Source organism: Myotis brandtii, unplaced genomic scaffold (genome assembly GCF_000412655.1).
Source record: "Myotis brandtii unplaced genomic scaffold, ASM41265v1 scaffold324, whole genome shotgun sequence".
Lineage (NCBI taxonomy): Eukaryota > Metazoa > Chordata > Mammalia > Chiroptera > Vespertilionidae > Myotis > Myotis brandtii.
Genome location: NW_005362439.1, coordinates 4,128,593 through 4,148,912, shown reverse-complemented (window position 1 = coordinate 4,148,912; position 20,320 = coordinate 4,128,593). Strand labels below are relative to the sequence as shown.

At 45.6% G+C, this 20,320-nt stretch overlaps 1 protein-coding gene across 1 annotated transcript in view; it reads right to left on the bottom strand.

The window, feature by feature from the left end:
* Positions 1-1,742: 1,742 nt before the first annotated feature.
* The window catches only part of PTPRJ (protein tyrosine phosphatase, receptor type, J), a 114,383-nt gene continuing 95,805 nt past the window's right edge, over positions 1,743-20,320 (bottom strand). Inside the window, exons 14-26 of the mRNA XM_014543292.1 lie at positions 18,985-19,192; positions 18,752-18,873; positions 17,604-17,691; positions 15,590-15,631; positions 15,026-15,034; positions 14,840-14,927; positions 14,226-14,316; positions 13,268-13,341; positions 13,030-13,164; positions 9,146-9,265; positions 6,054-6,214; positions 4,410-4,545; positions 1,743-2,223 (exon numbers count right to left, since the gene is read on the bottom strand). Of these exons, the coding sequence (XP_014398778.1) occupies positions 2,065-2,223; positions 4,410-4,545; positions 6,054-6,214; positions 9,146-9,265; positions 13,030-13,164; positions 13,268-13,341; positions 14,226-14,316; positions 14,840-14,927; positions 15,026-15,034; positions 15,590-15,631; positions 17,604-17,691; positions 18,752-18,873; positions 18,985-19,192 (1,433 nt within the window). The 3' untranslated portion in view covers positions 1,743-2,064. The remainder of the gene's footprint in view (positions 2,224-4,409; positions 4,546-6,053; positions 6,215-9,145; positions 9,266-13,029; positions 13,165-13,267; positions 13,342-14,225; positions 14,317-14,839; positions 14,928-15,025; positions 15,035-15,589; positions 15,632-17,603; positions 17,692-18,751; positions 18,874-18,984; positions 19,193-20,320) is intronic.

Genomic DNA, 20,320 nt, shown 5'->3' with positions numbered 1-20,320 from the left:
CTGCATGCATTGGGGGCCAGACCAGTGTGAAGGTCTGGAAGCAATCGGCCCAAACCCGGCTGCACCCCACACCCCACAAGGGTGTGGCTTCCTTGATTCAGACCTACACAGCCAAAGGCCCCTCCAAAGTGGGGTCTAGAGGGCCCAACCTGGCCGGGCCAACCCCTTCCTCGAAGGGTCTGACATTGAATGAACTGCTTACTACCAAAGACAGCAAAGGATTCAGCAAAAAGTGCAATTTCTGTTTGGGAAGTAAGGTTCTCCCAAAACGAGACATCACCGCCTCTCCTTTTCATTCTTTCGGTACCTCAAAGGGACAGGGGACAACAGACGTACAGCACGGACCTCTGAACTGAATCAAGGGTATCAGTACGTCGTGGTTCACCCTTCCTAACCCCAAACACCCAGTCACACGTCCAGTTCCGTTATCAAAGTGCCGGTGAGCTGAGGAGCGAGGCAGGGTCAGGAGAAGGGCTCCCACGGGTCCACAGGGAGCAGGGCGCTCGGAGAGGACCCCGCTCCCATCTTCAATAGGACACATTCATCCTAATTTACAGCAGGATTCATGGCTGTGGCCAAGGGCCACGGGCTTTCGGGGGTTGGACATTCCTTCATAAGACCTTGTGTACTTCGTTGCCGATTGGAGGCTACACTCAAAACTTCTTCACAATAGAACCTGAGCCACAATATAAAATAAAAAGAAACAAATCCTTTCATGTTAATGCCTTGAGAAGTTTACAGATTATGTACCAATAAAATTAACCCACATAAATTCTGAAATTCTTGGTGGATACACACCTGAAGAAAAAAAAAAGTTAATCTACATTTTTTTAAAATCAAAGTAATTACAGCAGCAGTATAGTGAAAAGAGGTTTTAAAAATAATAATTACATCTTGATACAAATTCAAACTTTGTACACCTCAATTCAAAGGAATGACTGTTTTTGAGAGTTTAGTATCTATATATATACAGTAGATATCAATATGTGTCACCGCAGACAGACTAAAGCCAGTGGACTTCGAAGGAGGAGGAATTACTTTGACACTGTTTTCACACTGAAGTGTTCACAGATTGCCACGCATTTACACACACACACACACACACACACACACACACACACGACACATAAAATGCCAACCTGAGTAAAACGTTGCTAAGAACCTAGAGCATCAGGAATCACTAGTCACATATTGCACCTTTAAATAATCCTTCTTACCAAATACGAAATGAGAAAAAAAGGAAAAAACAGGGACTAGAAAAGGGTAGTCCATCACTGTAGGTTTCCTTTGCTTTCCTACCCACCCCCGCCCCCCCGCCACCGCCAAAAAAAAATTCCACCCTCATTCAACCAGTGGGCTGAATACACACATCTGTGGGGAACTGGGGGGGAAGGGTAGATTAGGAATGTTACTGAGAAGGCTGAGCCTCTGATACTAAACTACCGTTTAAATATTCTGCAGAGTCCAATTATGAGATTCAATACAAAAATAGAGAAATCTTCTGAGTTCTGCCTGTGGAAGCATAATTCAGAAAAGGCACATGTTCAAATAGAAAACCCGGGCAGGAGAGGCGCCGCCTGCCCCTCCCTGCACGATCATCGTCCACAGTTATGCATCTTCCATCAGCGAGATTCCGAGATTCAGTAGGTAAAAATAGACCTCTGATACTTAAAATATATTCAACCCAACACGATCCTGGCTTTCCCATGTGGATCATATAAAATAGTTTTGTTTTGTTTAAAAAAAAAAAATCTGTTTTGAAAAAGAAAAAAAGAATCATAGCTCACTTTTCCTGGTTTTCCATCATTCTCAAGGGAAAAGAGTGAACTCCCACCGGAGACCAGGAATGCAGCTGATTGGCTCACCACCCATCCACAGCCCCCAACAGCCCCAACTTCTCATCTCTCATGTGTTACGTGGGCAGCTTCACACCCTCAATTAGTTCTAACAAAACAGAACAAAGAATTAAGATATTAGACATCTAAATGCATGTCCACATCGGGGCATCTTCCTTTGCTGTGGGTGTGGTGGCCTCATTAACTCCAGAGAGAATTTCCTTTGGAATCAGGCGATGTAACCATTGGTTTGTCCAAACGTGGTCACGGGGGCGAGGTTTTCGTAGATTGTCATTGCGGTTGTGTTCTGGTAGATGAGATCCACTTTCGAGTCCCTGTGGGACCGGATGATATCCAAAACACACTGATTGAGGAAAACATACTGGTCCTGTTAGACACGGGGAAAGAAGGAAGCAAGTGAGCACTGGTCCCGGAGATTAGCATCCACCCTTATTTGCAAACTGATTCCCACTCCCCAACCCCACCTGCCCCACAGCAGACACTTCAGGTTAACGTGCCCAGGGGTAATCACTTTCTAGAGAGCAAGAACCTCACCATCAATGAGTCTCAGCCAGAGGGGCAGACTCCCCAGACCTCCCCTCAGCAAGATTCCAAGATTCAGTAGGTAAAACAGACCTCTGACCCTTAAAATATATCCAACCCAACACGATCCTAGCTTTCGCGTGTGGATCATATAAAACAGTCTTTAAAAAAAAAAATCTGATTTGAAAAAGAAAAACAAAAACATGCTCACTTTTTCTGGTTTTCCATACTTATCAAGGAACGAAAAGTGAACTCATCCCACCGGCAACCAGGAATGTGCCTCCACCCACAGCCCCTGGCAGCCCCAACTTCTCATCACCATGTGTCGGTGTCACATCCAAGGAGAAATACTGGAATTGTGAGGAAGGGCAACGGAAGGATGTGGAGGTGGTAATGCACACGTACATTCACATCATAAAAAATTCTAAAAGATTTTCTTGGCTAGTAAGGATGTGCAGAATAAGGATTCTCAACAGAGGAGGTGGGGTTAAGGGGGATGATCGGGGTAGAGTTGGGTGGGGACCATCTGTAGGTGGCATATCAGATCGGTAGTATCCATTAAAAGAGGAAGAAGAGGCCAACACAGAAAAATATCCATGATGATGTAAGAGGAAATAAATTGCAGGGCAGTAGCATATATAAAATAGGGTTTCATTTTTAAAAAATACTCCATGTCGCGTGTGTATGTGTGTGTATGCATGTGTTTTTCTGCAGCTGTACATCAAAAAGCCTATGAAGATACACACAAGCTGTAAATAGTAGCTACTTCCAGGGAGTGTGAGTGGGGAAGAAAAAAGTAAAAGAGAAAAATATACCCTGTATTTTGTCAGATCTTTTATCGACAGTTAATATTATTTTCAAAATTTAAAAAGGGACATGAAAATCATTTGTAAGCAGGTCTAAGATTTCTGTTTCTCTCAAAGGAGGAAAAAAGATAGAGAACCGCTACTCTACATAATTATAGCAAAAAAAAATAAAATGTCTTTTCCAACCAACACAGGAGGGCAATTCCACACTTTGCACCACAACCACACTGCTCACCCCAAAGCACACCGTGTACCCAGGCCTCTAGAACATTCCCTGCTGGACTCAGAAACAGGGCACACATTCACAGCGACAGCCCGATACAAAATGAACATGCTGCTCTCATCCTGGTCGAGGCACATTCACCCTGCAGCTTCGAGAAGGGCCACTTCCCAATATATGTGTTGAGAACATGCCTGGGAACGGCTTGCCGGGAACATGTCAGGGACAGCCAGCCTAACAGTGCTACACAGCGGCACCGTGGCCACCAAGCATCCCTTTCTCAGTTGCCCACCATCCTCCCACAGCTACGGACCTGCTGTTCGTTAACCGGCACAAGGCTGGGATACATGGCTATATTCACGCTTAAAGCCGCATTACGCTATTTCATATTATTAATATCTGATAAGTCTGTTTCACTAGTTTACTTTAAGTATGGCCAGAGCTTCTTAGAAATAAAGAGTGAGCCCAGCTGGGGTGTCTCAGTGGTTGAGCGTCAACCTATGAACCAGGAGGTCACGGTTCAATTCCGGTCAAGGACACATGCCCAGTAGGCAGGCCCGATCCCCAGTAGGGAGTGTGCAGGAGGCAGCCGATCAATGATTCTCTCTCATCATTGATGTTTGTATCTCTCTCTCTGCCTCTCTCTCCCTCTCTCTGAAATCAATAAAAACGTATTTTTTAAAAAAAGAAGAAACAAAGAGCGAAAAGGCCAATTTTATGAGTGTTAAATCCGGAAGCCAAAGTTCAGGGACCTGCTGAGATTATTGGGTGAGTCGGTGGCAGTGGGTAAGGATCCTGTCTAGGGTTGTAGCGCCATCACTGATATCGGTACCCTGGGTCACTGTATCGGGTAGTCCAAGCCCATGTCACTTAAGGATCTTAAAGAAATCGAGTGTTAGATCACGGCCAGGGGCCAGAAGGATCTGGAAGGGTGAAACAGTTTAACACGAGTGCGTGACACGAACAGACAGGAAGGGTGGATTGTCCAACAGATGTTGGCCTCACCTCTGTTTGCACCATTAGAGGCCTGTGCATGCGAAGGTCATACACAATCCCGTACACGTCCACGGAGTACTCATTCTCTATCTGGTAGATGAGACGATCGATGGCAATGAAAGTGCCCGTCCTTCCAACGCCCGCACTAGAAGGGAAGGGGAACAAGCAGGTCTCCGTGGGTGACCTCTGCTGGACAGCTTCCCCTCCCTGTGCAGGTGTGTGCTCTCCTCCATTACCAGGCTATGAGGGCAGAGCCCAGCATCATTCAACGTTTGCTCAACTGAAACCTCAGCTCATCAGGATGCACTAGCGTGGGACTGCGGCCCAAATCCTCAAGTTCCTTTGGAGTCAAATGCCACATATAAAACACCTTGCTAGCCCAGCTGGTGTGGCTCCGTGGTTGAGCATCGACCTTTGAACCAGGAGATGACGATTTGATTCCCAATCAGGGCACATGCCTGGGTTGCAGGCTTGACTCCCAGTGTGGGGTGTGCAGGAGGCAGCCGATCAATGATTCTCTCATTATTAATGTTTCTATCTCTCTCTCCCTCTCCCTTTTTCCCTCTCCCTTTCTCTTTAAAAAAAAACCACCTTGCTAGAGCTTCTTGGGTCTCAGGCCCAGTCAAGTTGCCACCATAAGCTAGGATGGCAAGTCTCATCAATTTATTCCCCAGAGGGCAACACAGCCCCTCCTTTCTTCTGTCTTAAATTCACCCGTTCGCTTTAAAGCTCATGTCATTGTTCTAGAGGAGGGGGTGGCAAACTTCTGCAAAGAGCCAGACAGTAAATATCCTCGGCTTTGCAAGCCAGTGGCCTCTTTCTGCCATTGTGGCATGAAAGTAACTGCAGACAATATGCAAACAAATGAGCATGGCTGTGGCCCAGTACAACTTCACAAAAATAGGCAGCAAAATAGATTGTGGTGGTAGTGCCATGGGTATATATGCGTATCCCCAAACTTATCAGGTTGTATATATTAAGTTACGTGCAGTTTTTTATATGTCAAAAAAATATTTTAAGTGAATAAATAAAACAAACTGGAATTATGTGTTCCAATATTGTTAAATAACAAACCAACATGCTGAATGAAGAAAGCAGGTTACAGAATGATGTATACACAATAAAACCTGGTAAAAGTTTAAAGCTGTATGAAACCAGAGAGATATGTACATATGCAATAAAACATGGAAGCACGCAAGGGACTAATGCACATGACCTTAGGATTACATTCACCTGCATAAGGAGAATGGGATAGGAGACTGGTAGATGGAGACTTTCTATCTAGAATGTACTATTAACAAAAAGAAACACATATGGTCTCATGGCATGCTTTATAAATTGGTATTCTTCTCTATATTTTTGTAAGATTGAAAAGTTTTAGAAGAAAATATTATAAATAAGAAATACGTTAAAATACATTCTAGTTTTAAAAAAAATACAGACAACCTACCAGATCTGGCCCACAAGCTATATAGTTTGCCATTCCCTGTCCCAGGATTTGGGGACTAAGTTGTGGCCCCGTATCTAAACCTTTCCTGAATCTGTAAATTGAAATGCCTACTGCGTTCAATCTAGACCTTGCTTTTCAAAAGTGTCCGTACTTATAATTAATTGCCTTGGAAATCTGTCTCAGGTGACGCGCCCCCTGCCTACCTGCAATGCACCAGAATTGGCGATTCGGGAGGACTCTGCTTCATGTAGTCACGGACAAGATACCGGAAGTTGATGAGCAGGTCAGTGGTGTCGGGAACCCCGTGGTCAGGCCAGGACGTGAAGTGGAATTGTCGCAGAGGGTGACTGTCACTTGTCTGCTTCTAAAAGCCAAGAAAAGAAACGAGAGGTTAGAGCTGGCCAGTGTGGCTCAGTTGCTTGAGTGTTGCCCCATGTACCAAGGGGTCCCGGTTCGATTCCTGGTCAGGGCACATGCCCAAGTTGCAGGTTCAGTCCTCAGACAGGGCATGTATGGGAGGCAGCCAATGAGTGTTTCTCTCTCACCTCAATGTTTATTTCTCCCTTCCTCTCTCTCCAAAAATCAATAAAAACATATTTTTTTTTTAAAAAAGAAGAAGAAGAAACTAGAGGGTAGAGCCTGAGAGAAAAGCTGCCTGGCAACATCAGAAAGGCTGGGAAATGAAGCAGTACCTGAACGCTGAGCTGCACCAAATGGCTGAAAGGTGGCTTTAACCAGGAGTGGTTACAACTAGAAATTAGAATTTTATTTTGGTGCAACAGCTAATAATGTGCTGACACAAACTTCAGTATACTCATCAATCCCTCATAACATACCCAAGCCGGAGGGTTTATTATTCCACCTTTAAAGACAAGGGAGCAAAAGTTCCAAGAAGTAAAGTGATGTCCCCAACACTCGGCATAGGTGGTAGAAGTCCCTCACCCTCTGCATTTGGGTTCAGACCTCTTCCCTTTCCCACCACAGCTTCCTGCCTATAATGTGCTCACATTCACACCTACCACTCCTGAGAGCTTCCTAAAGCCCATCCCAGAGCCCACCTGGGAATGTCACTGACCTAAAATAAATGTATCGAATCCAGCTGAGACACTCGGTGCCCTCAGGGCAAGAACTGCCTCGTAAGTCACATCTTCCAGAGAATTTAATAACACGGTAGGCAAATAGCAAGCACCAAGGAAATATTTAGAATTGTAGGCATTTGAGAAAGGACCTCCCCCGCCCCCAAAAAACATCTATGTCAACAGCAGACAGACAATAGAAAGTGAACCCTGTTACAAGTTAGTTATTACACAGACGGTTTCCTACCAGGATGGGAGCATGGACATTGCTGATCAGAACTCCACCCAGGCTGGGCCATTCCTGTCCCTGATTCAACCGTCCTCATTAGGCCCACAGCCAGGCACTGCCCGCACCTGTGTGTGTCCACATCTGGACTGCACCGTGCATGCCTACATCTGGACTGCAGGCATTGCCGTCTCCTTTATGACAGCTACCCTTTGAGGCTTTTTAAAAAATGCATATACATTATAAACGCGGTGCATTCACATTCCTCAAAATGTGGAAAACAAGGCAGAAACAGGAGAGAGTTCTGTGAAGCCCCATCACACACAAATGTAACATTCACAAACTTAACCCAAAGAAAGCCAGCCTTGACAGGCAAGAGGAGAGAAGGGAAGAGGGAAGGTCAGACTTGTCAATATGATTTCTACAGGGAGGCAAAGGAGCCCAGGTGAGGGGTGACAGTCAAAAGAAACTTTTCACTCTACCTGTTATGTTTCCACTTCTGAAAACGAAAATATACGTATGCATTTTCTGTGATTATGATTAAAAAGTAAATATTTTACTAAATGCTATGTGGTATCCTAGATTGGGTCCAGGAACAGGAAAGGGCTTTAGTAGAAAAATGTGAAATCTGAATAAAATCTGAAGTTTAGTTAATAAAAATAATATTAATAGTAACAGTAATTTTTAAATGACGTGGACAATTCCACCCACAATTCTCTTCCACAAGGGTGAACCCCAAGCAGTAAAAGCAACCAAGGATAAGCCAGTTCATTTTAAATGGGTGAAATCTATAGAAATATGTGTGACATTTTAAAGAATTCTCCACTATTATAAATTGCATGATTTATGCAGCCAACACAAGTGCAAGATAAGAGTTTGGATAGCATGTCCCCGAAAGGAATTAAAATATTAGCTAAGGCCAGAGCCTTTGAGACACAGCAATTAGTAAAGAGTTAATACTTAATATGACACACTGCATCCACGACTTATGGAAATCTTCAAGGATAATTCTTGTACATTAGTACCTAACTCACCAACCCCCACCCCATAAATTCAACACCAATGAGTCCACTTCCGGGCTTTCCTTTTATGTATTATTCATAATGTGCATAAAATTTTGTCTCCTAGCATGTTCACTTAATTATGTTCATGGCAATTATCCAGTTTACATGGCTATCATTACTAATAGCTGAACAATGGCACAATGGCTGGAGAACTTATAGTTTAGTTCTCCATTCTCCAAAAGCTAGATATTTGCATGGTTTCCAAACCCCTGCTCCCATTGCGAATAATGCTGAGATTCATTTTTATGAATAACAAGCCTTCTCCTATACTGTAGATTGATTCTTTGAAATAGATTCTCAAACTTGGAACCACCGGACCAAAGGGAAATGGACATTTTTATGCCCTTGATAACAAACCGCAGAGGATTATGCCCATTTGCATGCCCATCGGGAGCTAATGTCGCTTCCTGACACTGCTTCTATTTTTAAACACCCTTAACAAAAGAGAAAAGACACATAAACTGACTTCCTAAAGTGCCTACACAATTTATTGGATTTGTTTTCACAATTTTGGGGGGTCAGGGAAGCCATGTGTATATGCTCGGGAATCCTATTTAATGAAACTGTCCAACAGGAAATGGCTGCTCCTGATGTCACAGTTCCTACCAACTAATACAAAAGGCCTTGATTTGTAACAAAAACTCTGTGAGCAAGTCCGCAGGAAGTGGAAAGAAGGGAGCTATGGATGCTGAGCCATTAAGGTCCATTTTATTCAAGAATAACATGAAATACTCCTTAAGAAAGTAAAACTAAAAGGTTGCCTTAGAGTGTGTATAGATATGAATTGTTTTATTCTGTAAAGAAGAAAGCAAAAACATTTTTTGAATGCATAAAAAAATATCGGTTAATATTAACCTAAGAAGTATCACCCCTAAAATTAACATACGGTCATTTTCTAGGAGACCTAGCCATCTTGACCTCTTACTTACATTTTTCACTATGAAGTCTCTGATGGTCCATTCTGGAAGAACAATTTCGGATGTCATTGCCACAGTTATGTCCCCATAGTCCTTGGCCTGCTTGGAAGGCCAGTACTCCTCACATTTGGTCTAGAATAAACGTGCATTTTTATTTTATTTTATTGATTGATTTGAGAGAGACAGACAGAAATGTCAATTTGTTGTTCCACTTATTTATGCATTCATCAGTTGATTCCTGTATGTGCCCGGACCAGAGATCAAACCCCCAACTGTGGCATATTGGTATGGTGCTCTAACCAACGGAGCTACCGGCCAGGGCTAAAAGTGCATTTTTATACAAAGACTGAGATCACACCGTCTGCTATCACTGAAGCCTCTCGAGCGAGACCCAGATATTGACCACTGGCATCAGGGACTAAGTCCTTTCGTTGGGTTCTGTTTGACTCTTAAAATTGTGTGTGTTTTTTGATTTACAACTGTTGCCAACTCTTTTAAAATTGAAAGATTTCTCACAGAAACCCAGATTTCTGGCTTCTCTTGAAAAATCAGATCTGGCCAACACTGAGCACGCATTTCTGCATGAAAATTGAGTTAGAGCTAAGCAGCAGCTGTAACTTCTCAGGGGACGCAGCCCCACCCAGTCCCCTGTGGCCCCTACAGCAGTCCCCACAGCAGCCCCTCCACGACTGTTCCCTGAACTAAACTCCGACGGACCCAGAACCACGTGCAGCTGGAAGAAATGAGACCTGTGCCCCATACCATCATAGACACGCTAACTGCCATAGAAATATAGTCACCAGTAAAGAGGATCGGATGAAATCATTTTAGACCGAAAAAAAAAATCAAAAATCGACTGCTCTTCTAGGGTGTTGAAGGGTAAGGGGGGGGGGGGGGGCATCTGTAATACTTTCAACAATAAAGATAAATTTTAAAAAGAAAAGAAACGACTGCTCTCCAAGAATATCTGCAACCCCATTTGGCAAACAACAACACATACATACACACACTCACATACTCAACTTTCTAAGGTATGAGCTACAGCTGGTGGCTTCCAAACCTGGGAGATCTATTTTGCTTTAAAAACACCTAGCCAACTTGGCTCAGTGGATAGAGCATCAGCCTGCGGACTGAGGGGTCCCGGGTTCGATTCCGGCCAAGGGCACATGCCTGGGTTGCGGGCTTGGTCCCCAGTAGCGGGCGTGCAGGAGGCAGCCAATCGATGATTCTCTCTCATCATTGATGTTTCCATCTCTCTCTCCTCCCTGTCTCTCTGAAATCAATAAAGAAATATATTTTTTTTTAAAAAAAAAAACAGATGCCTGGGTCCCACCTCCAGAAACTCCAACCCAGGCATGGAGCCTGCATTTTCCCTAAGATCCCAGTTTCTGGACCATTGCTCCAAGAAAGAACACAGAACTTGAACATACACGGACATGGAGTGGACTTCCAGCTCCATCTCTTAACCAGCTGGATTTTTGTTGCCACCTTGTGGGCAAGTTCTTAAACTCCCTGAGCCTCAGTTTTCCATCTATAAAATACTGATAATACCTCACAGGGCGGTTATAGGAAAGAAATAACATATATGGAGCATCTTGTGCAGAAAATAGACTGGCCCCCTTCCCCTTTCACCCAGAATCAGTATCATCCACTTCCCCTGAGCTAAGATGAACAAGGGTCCATCTAAAGCCGTGGTTGGCAAACTGCGGCTCGCAAGCCACATGTGGCTCTTTGGCCCCTTGAGTGTGGCTCTTCCTAAGCCTTAGGAGTACCCTAATTAAGTTAATAACAATGTACCTACCTATATAGTTTAAGTTTAAAAAATTTGGCTCTCAAAAGAAATTTCAATCATTGTACTGTTGATATTTGGCTCTGTTGACTAATGAGTTTGCCAACCACTGATCTAAAGTCATCCTCATAGTCTTTGTTCATTTAAATACATCACTTTTGTTTGTCTAACAGATATTTATAATAATGTTCCATGTGTGAGGCCCTGGGCTGAACAGCCCATAACTTTCATGTACATTCATAATCTATGTTCTCTTTGTGCGCATTAATGGGCTGTTCTCCTGATACCAGAAGGGGGTGCAAAGTTCTACCTTCGGTATCACAAGAAGATGGGAACCATCCCTCACTGTTCTTTGCTACCTTTCCCTCCTCCATGCCCAGCCCCTGCCACAGGACCTTACACAATCTTGGGCTGGGAAAATATCTGCTATATGAAAGGGAAGAAAAGAACATTGAAAGAAATGGTGTGTGCCCGGCCAGCATGGCTCAGTGGTTGAGTGTGGACCTATGAACCAGGAGGTCACAGTTCAATTCCCCGTCAGGGCACATGCCCAGGTTGCAGGTTCAATCCCTCGTGTGGGGTGTGCAGGAGGCAGCCGATTGATGATTCTCTACTCCCTCTCCCTTCCTCTATCTGAAATCAATAAAAATAAATAAAAAGAGAAAATGATGGAAGGTTCCCACCATCCCCTAGCATAGTGCTACTCAAAGCAGGCATGCTGGAGCAACAGAAGCATCAGCCCCTGGGAACTGTCCGAATGCAATTCTTGGGCCCCACAGACCCTCTGAATGAGAAACTCTAAAGGTGGAACCTCCCTCCTGGTGATTCTGATGTGCATTCAAGTTTGAGAACCACTGGTCTAGGGACCTGAGTCCTATCCTATTCTTCAAGTAAAAAAACCTACGGGGAAAGATTCACAGAGCAACATTAGGTCCCATTCCTCGGGCACAGAATTCCTGAATTCAGCATGTTTTCCAATTCTCCTCAGACCCACTTATGGACACATGGAGTTTTAGTACTAGCAGAAATCTTATCTTTAACTAGAGGCCCCGATGCACAAAAATTCGTGCAAGAGTAGGCCTTCCATCCCCCAGCTGCCGGCGCCAGCTTCCCTCCAGCACCTGGGACCCGGGCTTCCCTCCTCCGGCAGCCGGCAGGCACCCAGGACCCGGGCTAGCTTCCCTCCGGCTTCATCAGGAAGGACATCCTGAATGACTTCAGGGAAGACATCTGATCTAATTAGCATATTACCCTTTTAGTGGACCAATATAATCACAAGAGTTCTTATAAGACGGTGGTTCTCAACCTTGGCTGCACATTAGAATCACCTGGGAGTCTTTTTAAAATCCTGATTTCTGGGCCTCATCCTCCGGAAATTCTGTTTCTTTGTTATGGGGTGGGGCCACAACCCCCATAACAAAGAAACAGAATTTCCGGAGGATGAGGCCCAGAAATCAGGATTTTAAAAAGATTCCCAGGTGATTCTAATGTGCAGCCAAGGTTGAGAACCACTGTCATAGATGGAAACAGCCAAGGGATTCCAGGCCATCATAAAGGAGAGGGGACTGCTGAGACGTATCTGGGGAAAAGTCTGAGATTTTGCATCCAGAAAAGTTTCCAGTGCTAAAAACCACGTTTGAAAATCACCAGGTTGGTCGAGTACCCGTTTCACAGACAACGCTGGTTGCTTAGAGACACGATGCCTGCACCCAACCACAGAGCTGGAGGGGGAGCTGGGCCATGAGCAACAGCATCTTGTTCCAGGCGTGGCTATCTACCCACCTCCTGGAATTAACCAACCCCAGCAGCAGTGACTTAATGAATAGAGAGTATTATTTGTCCACAAACGAAGGTAATAATAAAATAGGTTTTTAAATATTTTTTTTTACTCTGTAGTTTTATGTTATTTTAAATAAGATCTTTTTTAACTTTTCACTTGGAGAATATAAAGACAGAGAACAAGTTTCTAAGAATACAGGTGCTAATGTTTGGTGAAGTGTGTGTGTTTTTAAAGACAAATGGTGTTTAAGATACTTAACCTTCCACCACAGTAAAAAAAAAAAAAATTAATAAGTTTAATAATATATAATTTTTAAAAGATGCTTACCCTTCCCTGTTCAACACATTTGGTCAGCATGACAATGGCATATACATTTTTCTCCCAGACCATACGCCAAAAATCTTTCAAAGTGTTGGGTAAAGGTCCTTGTGTGGCAATGAAATCTTTCTTGGAATGGTAGCCCTAGAAATGGAAAGCCACACATATTCAATGTCAAAGGAACAGAAAGGGGAGCTCTGAAGGTCACCCCAACAAGCCAGTGCTCTGAGAACCTCTCCGCACTTACAGGCATGTAGTTGGCATTGATGTAGTCGTCGGCTGAATGGGTCTGGACTGAAAGTCTGACACGGGAAATATCATCTGCGGGTTTAAGAGGAAAAAAGGTCCTCGTGAGAAGCAAACATTTGAGGAGAGCGACATACAAGAGAGGAAAAGAAGGTACAAGGTAGCACAGGGGCCCTGTCACCCCTTGGGGGGACACAGGGTGGCATTTACACATGCGGCCACATTTAATCCTCACAGTCCCCCTATGTCACCGTGGCACAGAGGGGCTACGTGGCTGTCAGTGGCAGAATCAAGGATCGAATCCAGGCAGTCTGGCACCAGGGCCCCAGCTCTCAACCAGGCCACCCCGCCTTCTCGGACGACACAAGCCACCGCTGTGAGCATCCTTGGGTGAGAGCCATGAGCCCGGTAACACCCTCAGCAATTTACCTTTTCCTCAAAACCTACAGCCCAGCCGGTATGGCTCAGTGATTGAGCATCCACCCAGGAACCAAGAGGTCACAGGATCCATTCCCTGTCAGGGCACATGCCTGAGTTGCAGGCTCGATCCCCAGTAGGGGGCGTGCAGGAGACAGCCGATTAATGATGTTTCTCTCTCATCGATGTTTCTATCTCTCTATCCCTCTCCCTTCATCTCTGAAATCAATAAATATATATATTTTTTAAAAAGACGGACAGACCTCGCCCAAGCCTGGTCCTGCCACAAGTCACTTAGCTACTCTGTGCCTCATTTTCCTCATTTGCAAAATAAATATCCCACTACCTATTTTATAAGGTTGTCGTGAGGACTGGATTCAATGGAAGATGCCGGAATACAATGCTTAGCACACAGCAGGTGACTAATGAACGGTTGTGGAAGTGGCTAGTTGGTATTTTGATTCCCCTTCCTTCCACTGCTAAGCAGCGATGGCCAAGGACAGGAAAAAAAGGAAGGCCATGTGGGGAAAAAAACAACTTACAGGGCAGAACATTATTATAGCGGTTCTTCCCTCTATTCTCAGCCAGTTCAGCTGCATATTTAGGTTGATTAATTCCAACAAGCTTCAGATCCTGAAAATAAAACAAATAAGTTGTCCATTTAGTTAGTGTTCAAATATAGTTAACAGCCCTCTAGCTTGAATTCCCAGTTTCTGTATCTCTGCATAATCTTTAGATATCAACACTAATGAGAATCAAAGGTCCATCTACTAGTAAGTCACGGGTGGGGAACCTTTTTTCTGCAAAGGGCCATTTGGATATTTATAACATCGTTCGCAGGCCATACAAAATTACCAACTTAAAAATTAGCCTGCTATACTGGTCAAACATGTAATTAACTCACCCCTAATGCCTTGGCAAGGCCAGACCAAATGATTTCATGGGCCATATAAGGAGGATGGACATTCCCCAACCCTGATCTAAGTGCTCACAGGCCACACGGCAGCAGTGTGACCCCGGGGGAAACACAAGAGCTGCTGTCCCCTCCCAGCAGGCCGCCTCTTACCCAGAGCTTCACCATAAAACGAAAATGGGCAGTTTTACAACTTTCAGGGAAAACGAAGCAATAGAAAGCACAATATTTACAACCACATACTTCATATTCTTCTGCAAACCCACAGTTGGAGTCAGCTTGCTGTTTCTTAAAGTAAGTCTCAAAATTCTCCACTCTGACTAGCTTGGATCTAAGAAAACAAAGCAACGTATTAGGACACTATACGTTCAACCAAGTTTAAAATAGAAAAATGCGAGTTATTTTTTAAAAAGCCAAGAGCTTACTCACTTTTTAGGTCTTCACCATAGAAAGGGAAAGAAAGAAAAATAGGCAATTAGAAAAAAATGGCTCAACCAACCATGCCTCTGGAGGTGACAGTAAACAGCTTCCCAAAAGGAGAAAATCCATAGTATACTCTTCTGGAGGGAGGGAGTGTTGGTGGAGGGGTCAGTGGCATGTTATTTACAAAACTCAGAAACGTGCATTCGGGAATTCGACTTCTAGGCCCCGTGACGTAACTGTTCGGCTTTGTAACTCTGAGCAAATTCTCTGCTCCTAGATCTTGATAGCCTATTTTTTAATCGCAAAATATCTATCTATTCGTGGAAGTGTTGGTAGAATGTCGTACATATGGTCCTACTTGCCGTAGTGGCCCATGGCAGGAAGCTAGTACAGGAGACCGACCCCCACAGATTCCTTGCAGAATAACAAAGCCAGCAAGAGCTTCTGGACGCTCCTGGCCAAATGTGTCGATCAGGAAAAGGGACAGCAGTTTCCATCAAAAATTGTCTAGACCGTTACTGAACGGATGGGGGATGGAATGTCTTAAAGCTCATAACACTAGAGACTTACTTAATTTGAGAAAAGGACACTTCATTGTTCTTTGCATCTTTCCTGTTTTAAAAGAAAAAAAAAAAACATTAGACAAGAAAAAAAAATAGGTTAATTCTGTGCTTTGCCCCTTTCATGTATCTACGAAATGCCTTTCCCCTGGGCATTAATCCATATACGACACCAAGCTTAACGATCTAAGCAACCAATGCTGACTACACAGACCTGTGGAGATCCTCTCTTTGCACCATCTAAAAGTGTGGACGGCTCTTCCTCAGCGGCTTTGAGGAAATCCCTCGCATAAATATGTATCAGCAGCATTACCTTATTTTAAAGTGAGACTCGCTATTTCATACTCTGCTTTTATAAAGCCTTTCTGATCAGTTAACAGAATAAACCAGAAACTATACCCCGCACAGGGAAGGTAGTGGGGCGCCTGCTGCTCTCCTGCACTCTTGGCTAAGCCCCATACGGATGTTAGAAACACTTTCTGGAAGAGAATTTGGCTCTAGTATCAAAATCAAAAACATGTATACCCCCTGACTCAGCCGCTGCCTGCTTGGAATTTAAAGAAATAATAATGAATGTGCCCAAAGGTTTAGGCACAAGGATAAATAACTGTGGTAAAAAAAAAAAAAAAAATTAGTAAATTGGTTAAATAATATCCATAGAGCTGAATACTCTGTAGCCATTTAAAGTGAAGAAGAAATGAAGCTATCCGCATCTTAAAGTGAATAAAGCAGACTGGAAAACAATATGTATCATATGGTTCCACTTGTGTGTTTATGCATGTACGACGTTGTGTGAGTTTTGTAATTACATCCATGTTAAGGGTCGTTTCATATGCTACAATTATGGATTATCTATTTTCTTTGCTCTTGCTTTGATTCTTGGTTTTTTGACACAGCACGTATCACTTTTATTTTAACAAGACACAATAAAGCTGGTTTGGGCCCCTTCCTTGCAAAAAAAAAAGTATTAGAATCTAATGCAAAACACTGGACCGTGAGCACTGCCTGTCAACTCAATAGGGCAAGGTGGTGGAGAAGAACCTGCGAGGCCCCACTAGAAACCCCAGGCCGGGAGGAAAGTCCTTTGGCCTGATGACAGCGATGCATCCCAGCTGAGATGCAGGCGTCACACAGCACACAGCCAGGCAAGAGGGTATGCCAGAGCGAAGACCAGCTTCAAGTCTGTCTCCACACTTCCAACACTCAGCTCCTTCCTGCCGTGGGGCCTGCAAGACCTGCCTCGCATGAGAATTCGAGGGAAGCACAAATGCAGGCACCCGGTAAGCACTCAGAACGGAGCCATTTAACCCCCTCAAACGGTAGTTGTACAGATGCTAGTCATAGCATACCAGGCGCGAGCACTGTGCAAAGCACTTTGTTTAATGCTCTTCAGCATCGTGAGTTAGACACTGTTTCCCCGCCCCCTTCACAGATGAGGACAATAACGCTGAGCCAGAGACAGGGCCCGTGTCCAAAGTTAGCTAACTCTAAACAGAAATCTCTTAACACCTGGAAACTGGCTTGTGAATTGGAACGCACTGTTTAAAAGGAGCGACCTGCCCTAACCAGTTTGGCTCAGTGGATAGAGCATCGGCCTGTGGACTGAAGGGTCCCAGGTTCGATTCCGGTCAAGGGCATGTACCTTGGTTGCGGGCACATACCCAAGTAGGGAGTGTGCAGGAGGCAGCTGATCGATGTTTCTCTCTCATTGATGTTTCTAACTCTCTATCCCTCTCCCTTCCTCTCTGTAAAAAATCAATAAAATATATTTTAAATAAATAAATAAAAGGAGCGACCTACACGCAGTGTTTACCCATGGCCCGACGTCAGGGCTGGGATCGGCTTTAAAGTCCCCCAGCTCGGGGTGGAGATGAACTAAGACTATTCATACAATCGAGACTGTGGAGAAGGGGGCCAAGGGGCTCGAGACACCACTCCCTCCAATTGTGTAACAGTGAAATTTCCCATAATAAAAAGCTGTCTTCAAAACGTAGTCCGTTATTATTAATGCAAGCAACAGTCACCTTTTCTTCCTCCAGAAGATGAACCCTCCAACAGCCACAATCACCACGGCACCGAAGATACATCCGAACACAGCTCCACAGATGACACCTGGGAGAAGTCCAAAGGGGAGACACCTTTGGGAGGTGCTCCCCAGCCACCGGGGAGCCCTCGACCCAGAGAGCAGGTGTGAGTGTGTGTGTGTGTGACATACACAAGGTTCAATACCTTTGGGCCTAAAACTAGTCTAGGCATTTGGGTTACTGGTCCCCAGCTCACCACTAATTGGAGGGCCTCGGAAACTCACTGCTGCGTCCCCAGGTCTCCAGGTCTGTTTTGCAAATTTAGGGAACTGGGCTAGCACAGTGATTCTCAGGTTCCAACCCACGGATTTCTTTCTTCAAATGAAATTGCACGCAGCAGCCCAACCACTCGAGTTGAGGTAGCGGTGGGAGTGGGGAGCGTCTCGGGGCTCGGCCCTGTTTGGTGAGGCAACACTGGCACACCTCTCACCTGCTGAGACTAACAGCCACGGGTGAGCAGAGGTGCCGACAGCACCGCGCTCAGGGGACGTGAACCCACCTGCCCGCTGGGGCAGGTGTGGAGACTCCCAGCACCTCGCTCCTGGGGCAGGAATTCTTTCCTGTAGTGAGCAACTACCAAGTGTGAGAGCCAGACAAACTGACCAGCCGGTGGGTCCCTCTGACTCTGGCCTGGAGGGAGGGGACGATTCCTGCTTGGGTCCCTGACGCCCCTAAATCACCGCGCTCTGTGTGAGAAAGGGCAGGAGCGCCTGACGCGGAGTCTGAGACCAAATGTCAGGGCTGCCCCTAAGCCACAGGGAGTCCCTGCCCCTCTCTGGGCCTTAACGCCCTCATTTCTCAAATGAGTTGGACAAGACAATCCCTGTGGCTCCTTTGAGGATTCTAGGCACTGAGTCACCCTGTGTGACTGGCACGTGGGCACACACACAACTGCAGACTGAAGTGCAGCTGGCCTAGAAGGGGGCGGGGGCCGTGGGGACCTCATGGCCAAATGACACCTCAACTTCTGAGAAGAGAAACCAGGCACTCCAATCAACCCTCCAGGAGCCCATGGGACACCCAGGCTTCTGTGGACACTGGCAGCCACACCCACAGGACTGCGAACAGCACTGATGTTCTCCCTCTACCTGGGTCCTGGGGCAAGGACACGGCCTCTGAGTAGCGGCTGAAGGACACGTAGCTCCCGTTCCCGTCTATGAGTCCACTCTCGGGGCTGAAGGTGATATTGGTGAAGCCGGCCACACAGGCCCTGTGGGGTGACCGGAGGAAAGAGAGGCGGCTGAGTGTCCGGCTCCCAGGCACGGAAAGCTCTGTGCCCGGGAGGCTCAGCCCCCACAGAGGAGGAACCAGGAGACCTTACCGATAGGAGCCCAGGGGCTCCAGCTTCCCGTTGTAGTAGCCGTGGGTGTTGGACTCGTTCCCCACGGCGATTTCGTATTTCAGGACTTCCGACAGGCCCGGCGACCGCGTCAGTTTGTCCGTTGTGATGAGATACGTCACGTAAGTGGCCGAGGCTCCCCTTTTGAAATCTCCGTAGGTGTAGCTCAAATCCTCTACAGACGGGTTAGCTAAGAAAGGAGCACAGAAGGGAAGCCATAAGGAAATGACTGCAGAGACTTAGCAAGCCACATAAGGACAGTGACACTGGGTGACGGTGACGAGACGCCACCTCTCGAGGAAGCTTTCCGTGCCAGTGCTTTACTTACAGGAACTCGTTGAACCGCCACCGTCATCTCATCACATTGGTTTATCATCCCCATTTGACAGATGGGAAAATGAAGGCACGGAAATCGAAAGGACCCAAGGCCACACTGCCTACGTGGTACAGCGGTATTTCTAACCCAGACGATCTGACTTGAGCCTGTGGCCTCTTCCATCACAGGCTAGTCACTATGCAATACGGCCTCCCTCTTTCAGCAGAGGCCTGAGTGTGGAATTTGCTGAAAACCCTCAGAGCAAACTGACTAGACAAGTGAAACAGACTCAACACAAAATGCAGAAAGACAGAGAAAGACCTCGATGTCACTGCTTGAGATTCTGCCGCAGGTTTATGACAGCAGCAAGCTCCTTGTCTTGCAGGATCCCACACCTGGCGGGGTGTTTGCGCTCCACCTTCCTCAACATGAGGACAGTATCACAGGTTGAAATCACAGGAGCTGCGCTGCATTCTTCACATTTAAAGAACCATCAAAACCATGGCCTGGCCGGTGTGGCTCAATGGCTGAGTGTCGACTCATGAACCAGAAGTTCCATTCCCGGTTAGGACACACGCCCGGGCGGTTGCGGGCTCAGTTCCCAGGGTGGGGCATGCAGGAGGCAGCCAATCAACGATTCTCTCTCATCGTTGGTGTTTCTATCTCTCTACCTCTCTCTCTGAAATCAATAAAAGTACATTTAAAAAAAACAAAACAAAGAACCACCAAAAACAACACAACTCAGCATTTTCAATCCAGGCTTTGTGCAAAGCACCCCCACGCAGCTAGCAGACACCCTAGCATCGTTCCTTTCTTACTTCCAGAGAATGTACTGGGGCATTTAAGGAAAAGCAGCCTTCCTCCACCTCCTCGCTCAGCTATGCGATGCTCTTTGCAAGTTCCCACTACAAATGCAAATCACTGTGTCCGCTTTCAAGAGCAAGTCATGCTGTGCTGATGATTTGTGCTTGTGCATTTGCATGTGTATGGCGGGGGGGGGGG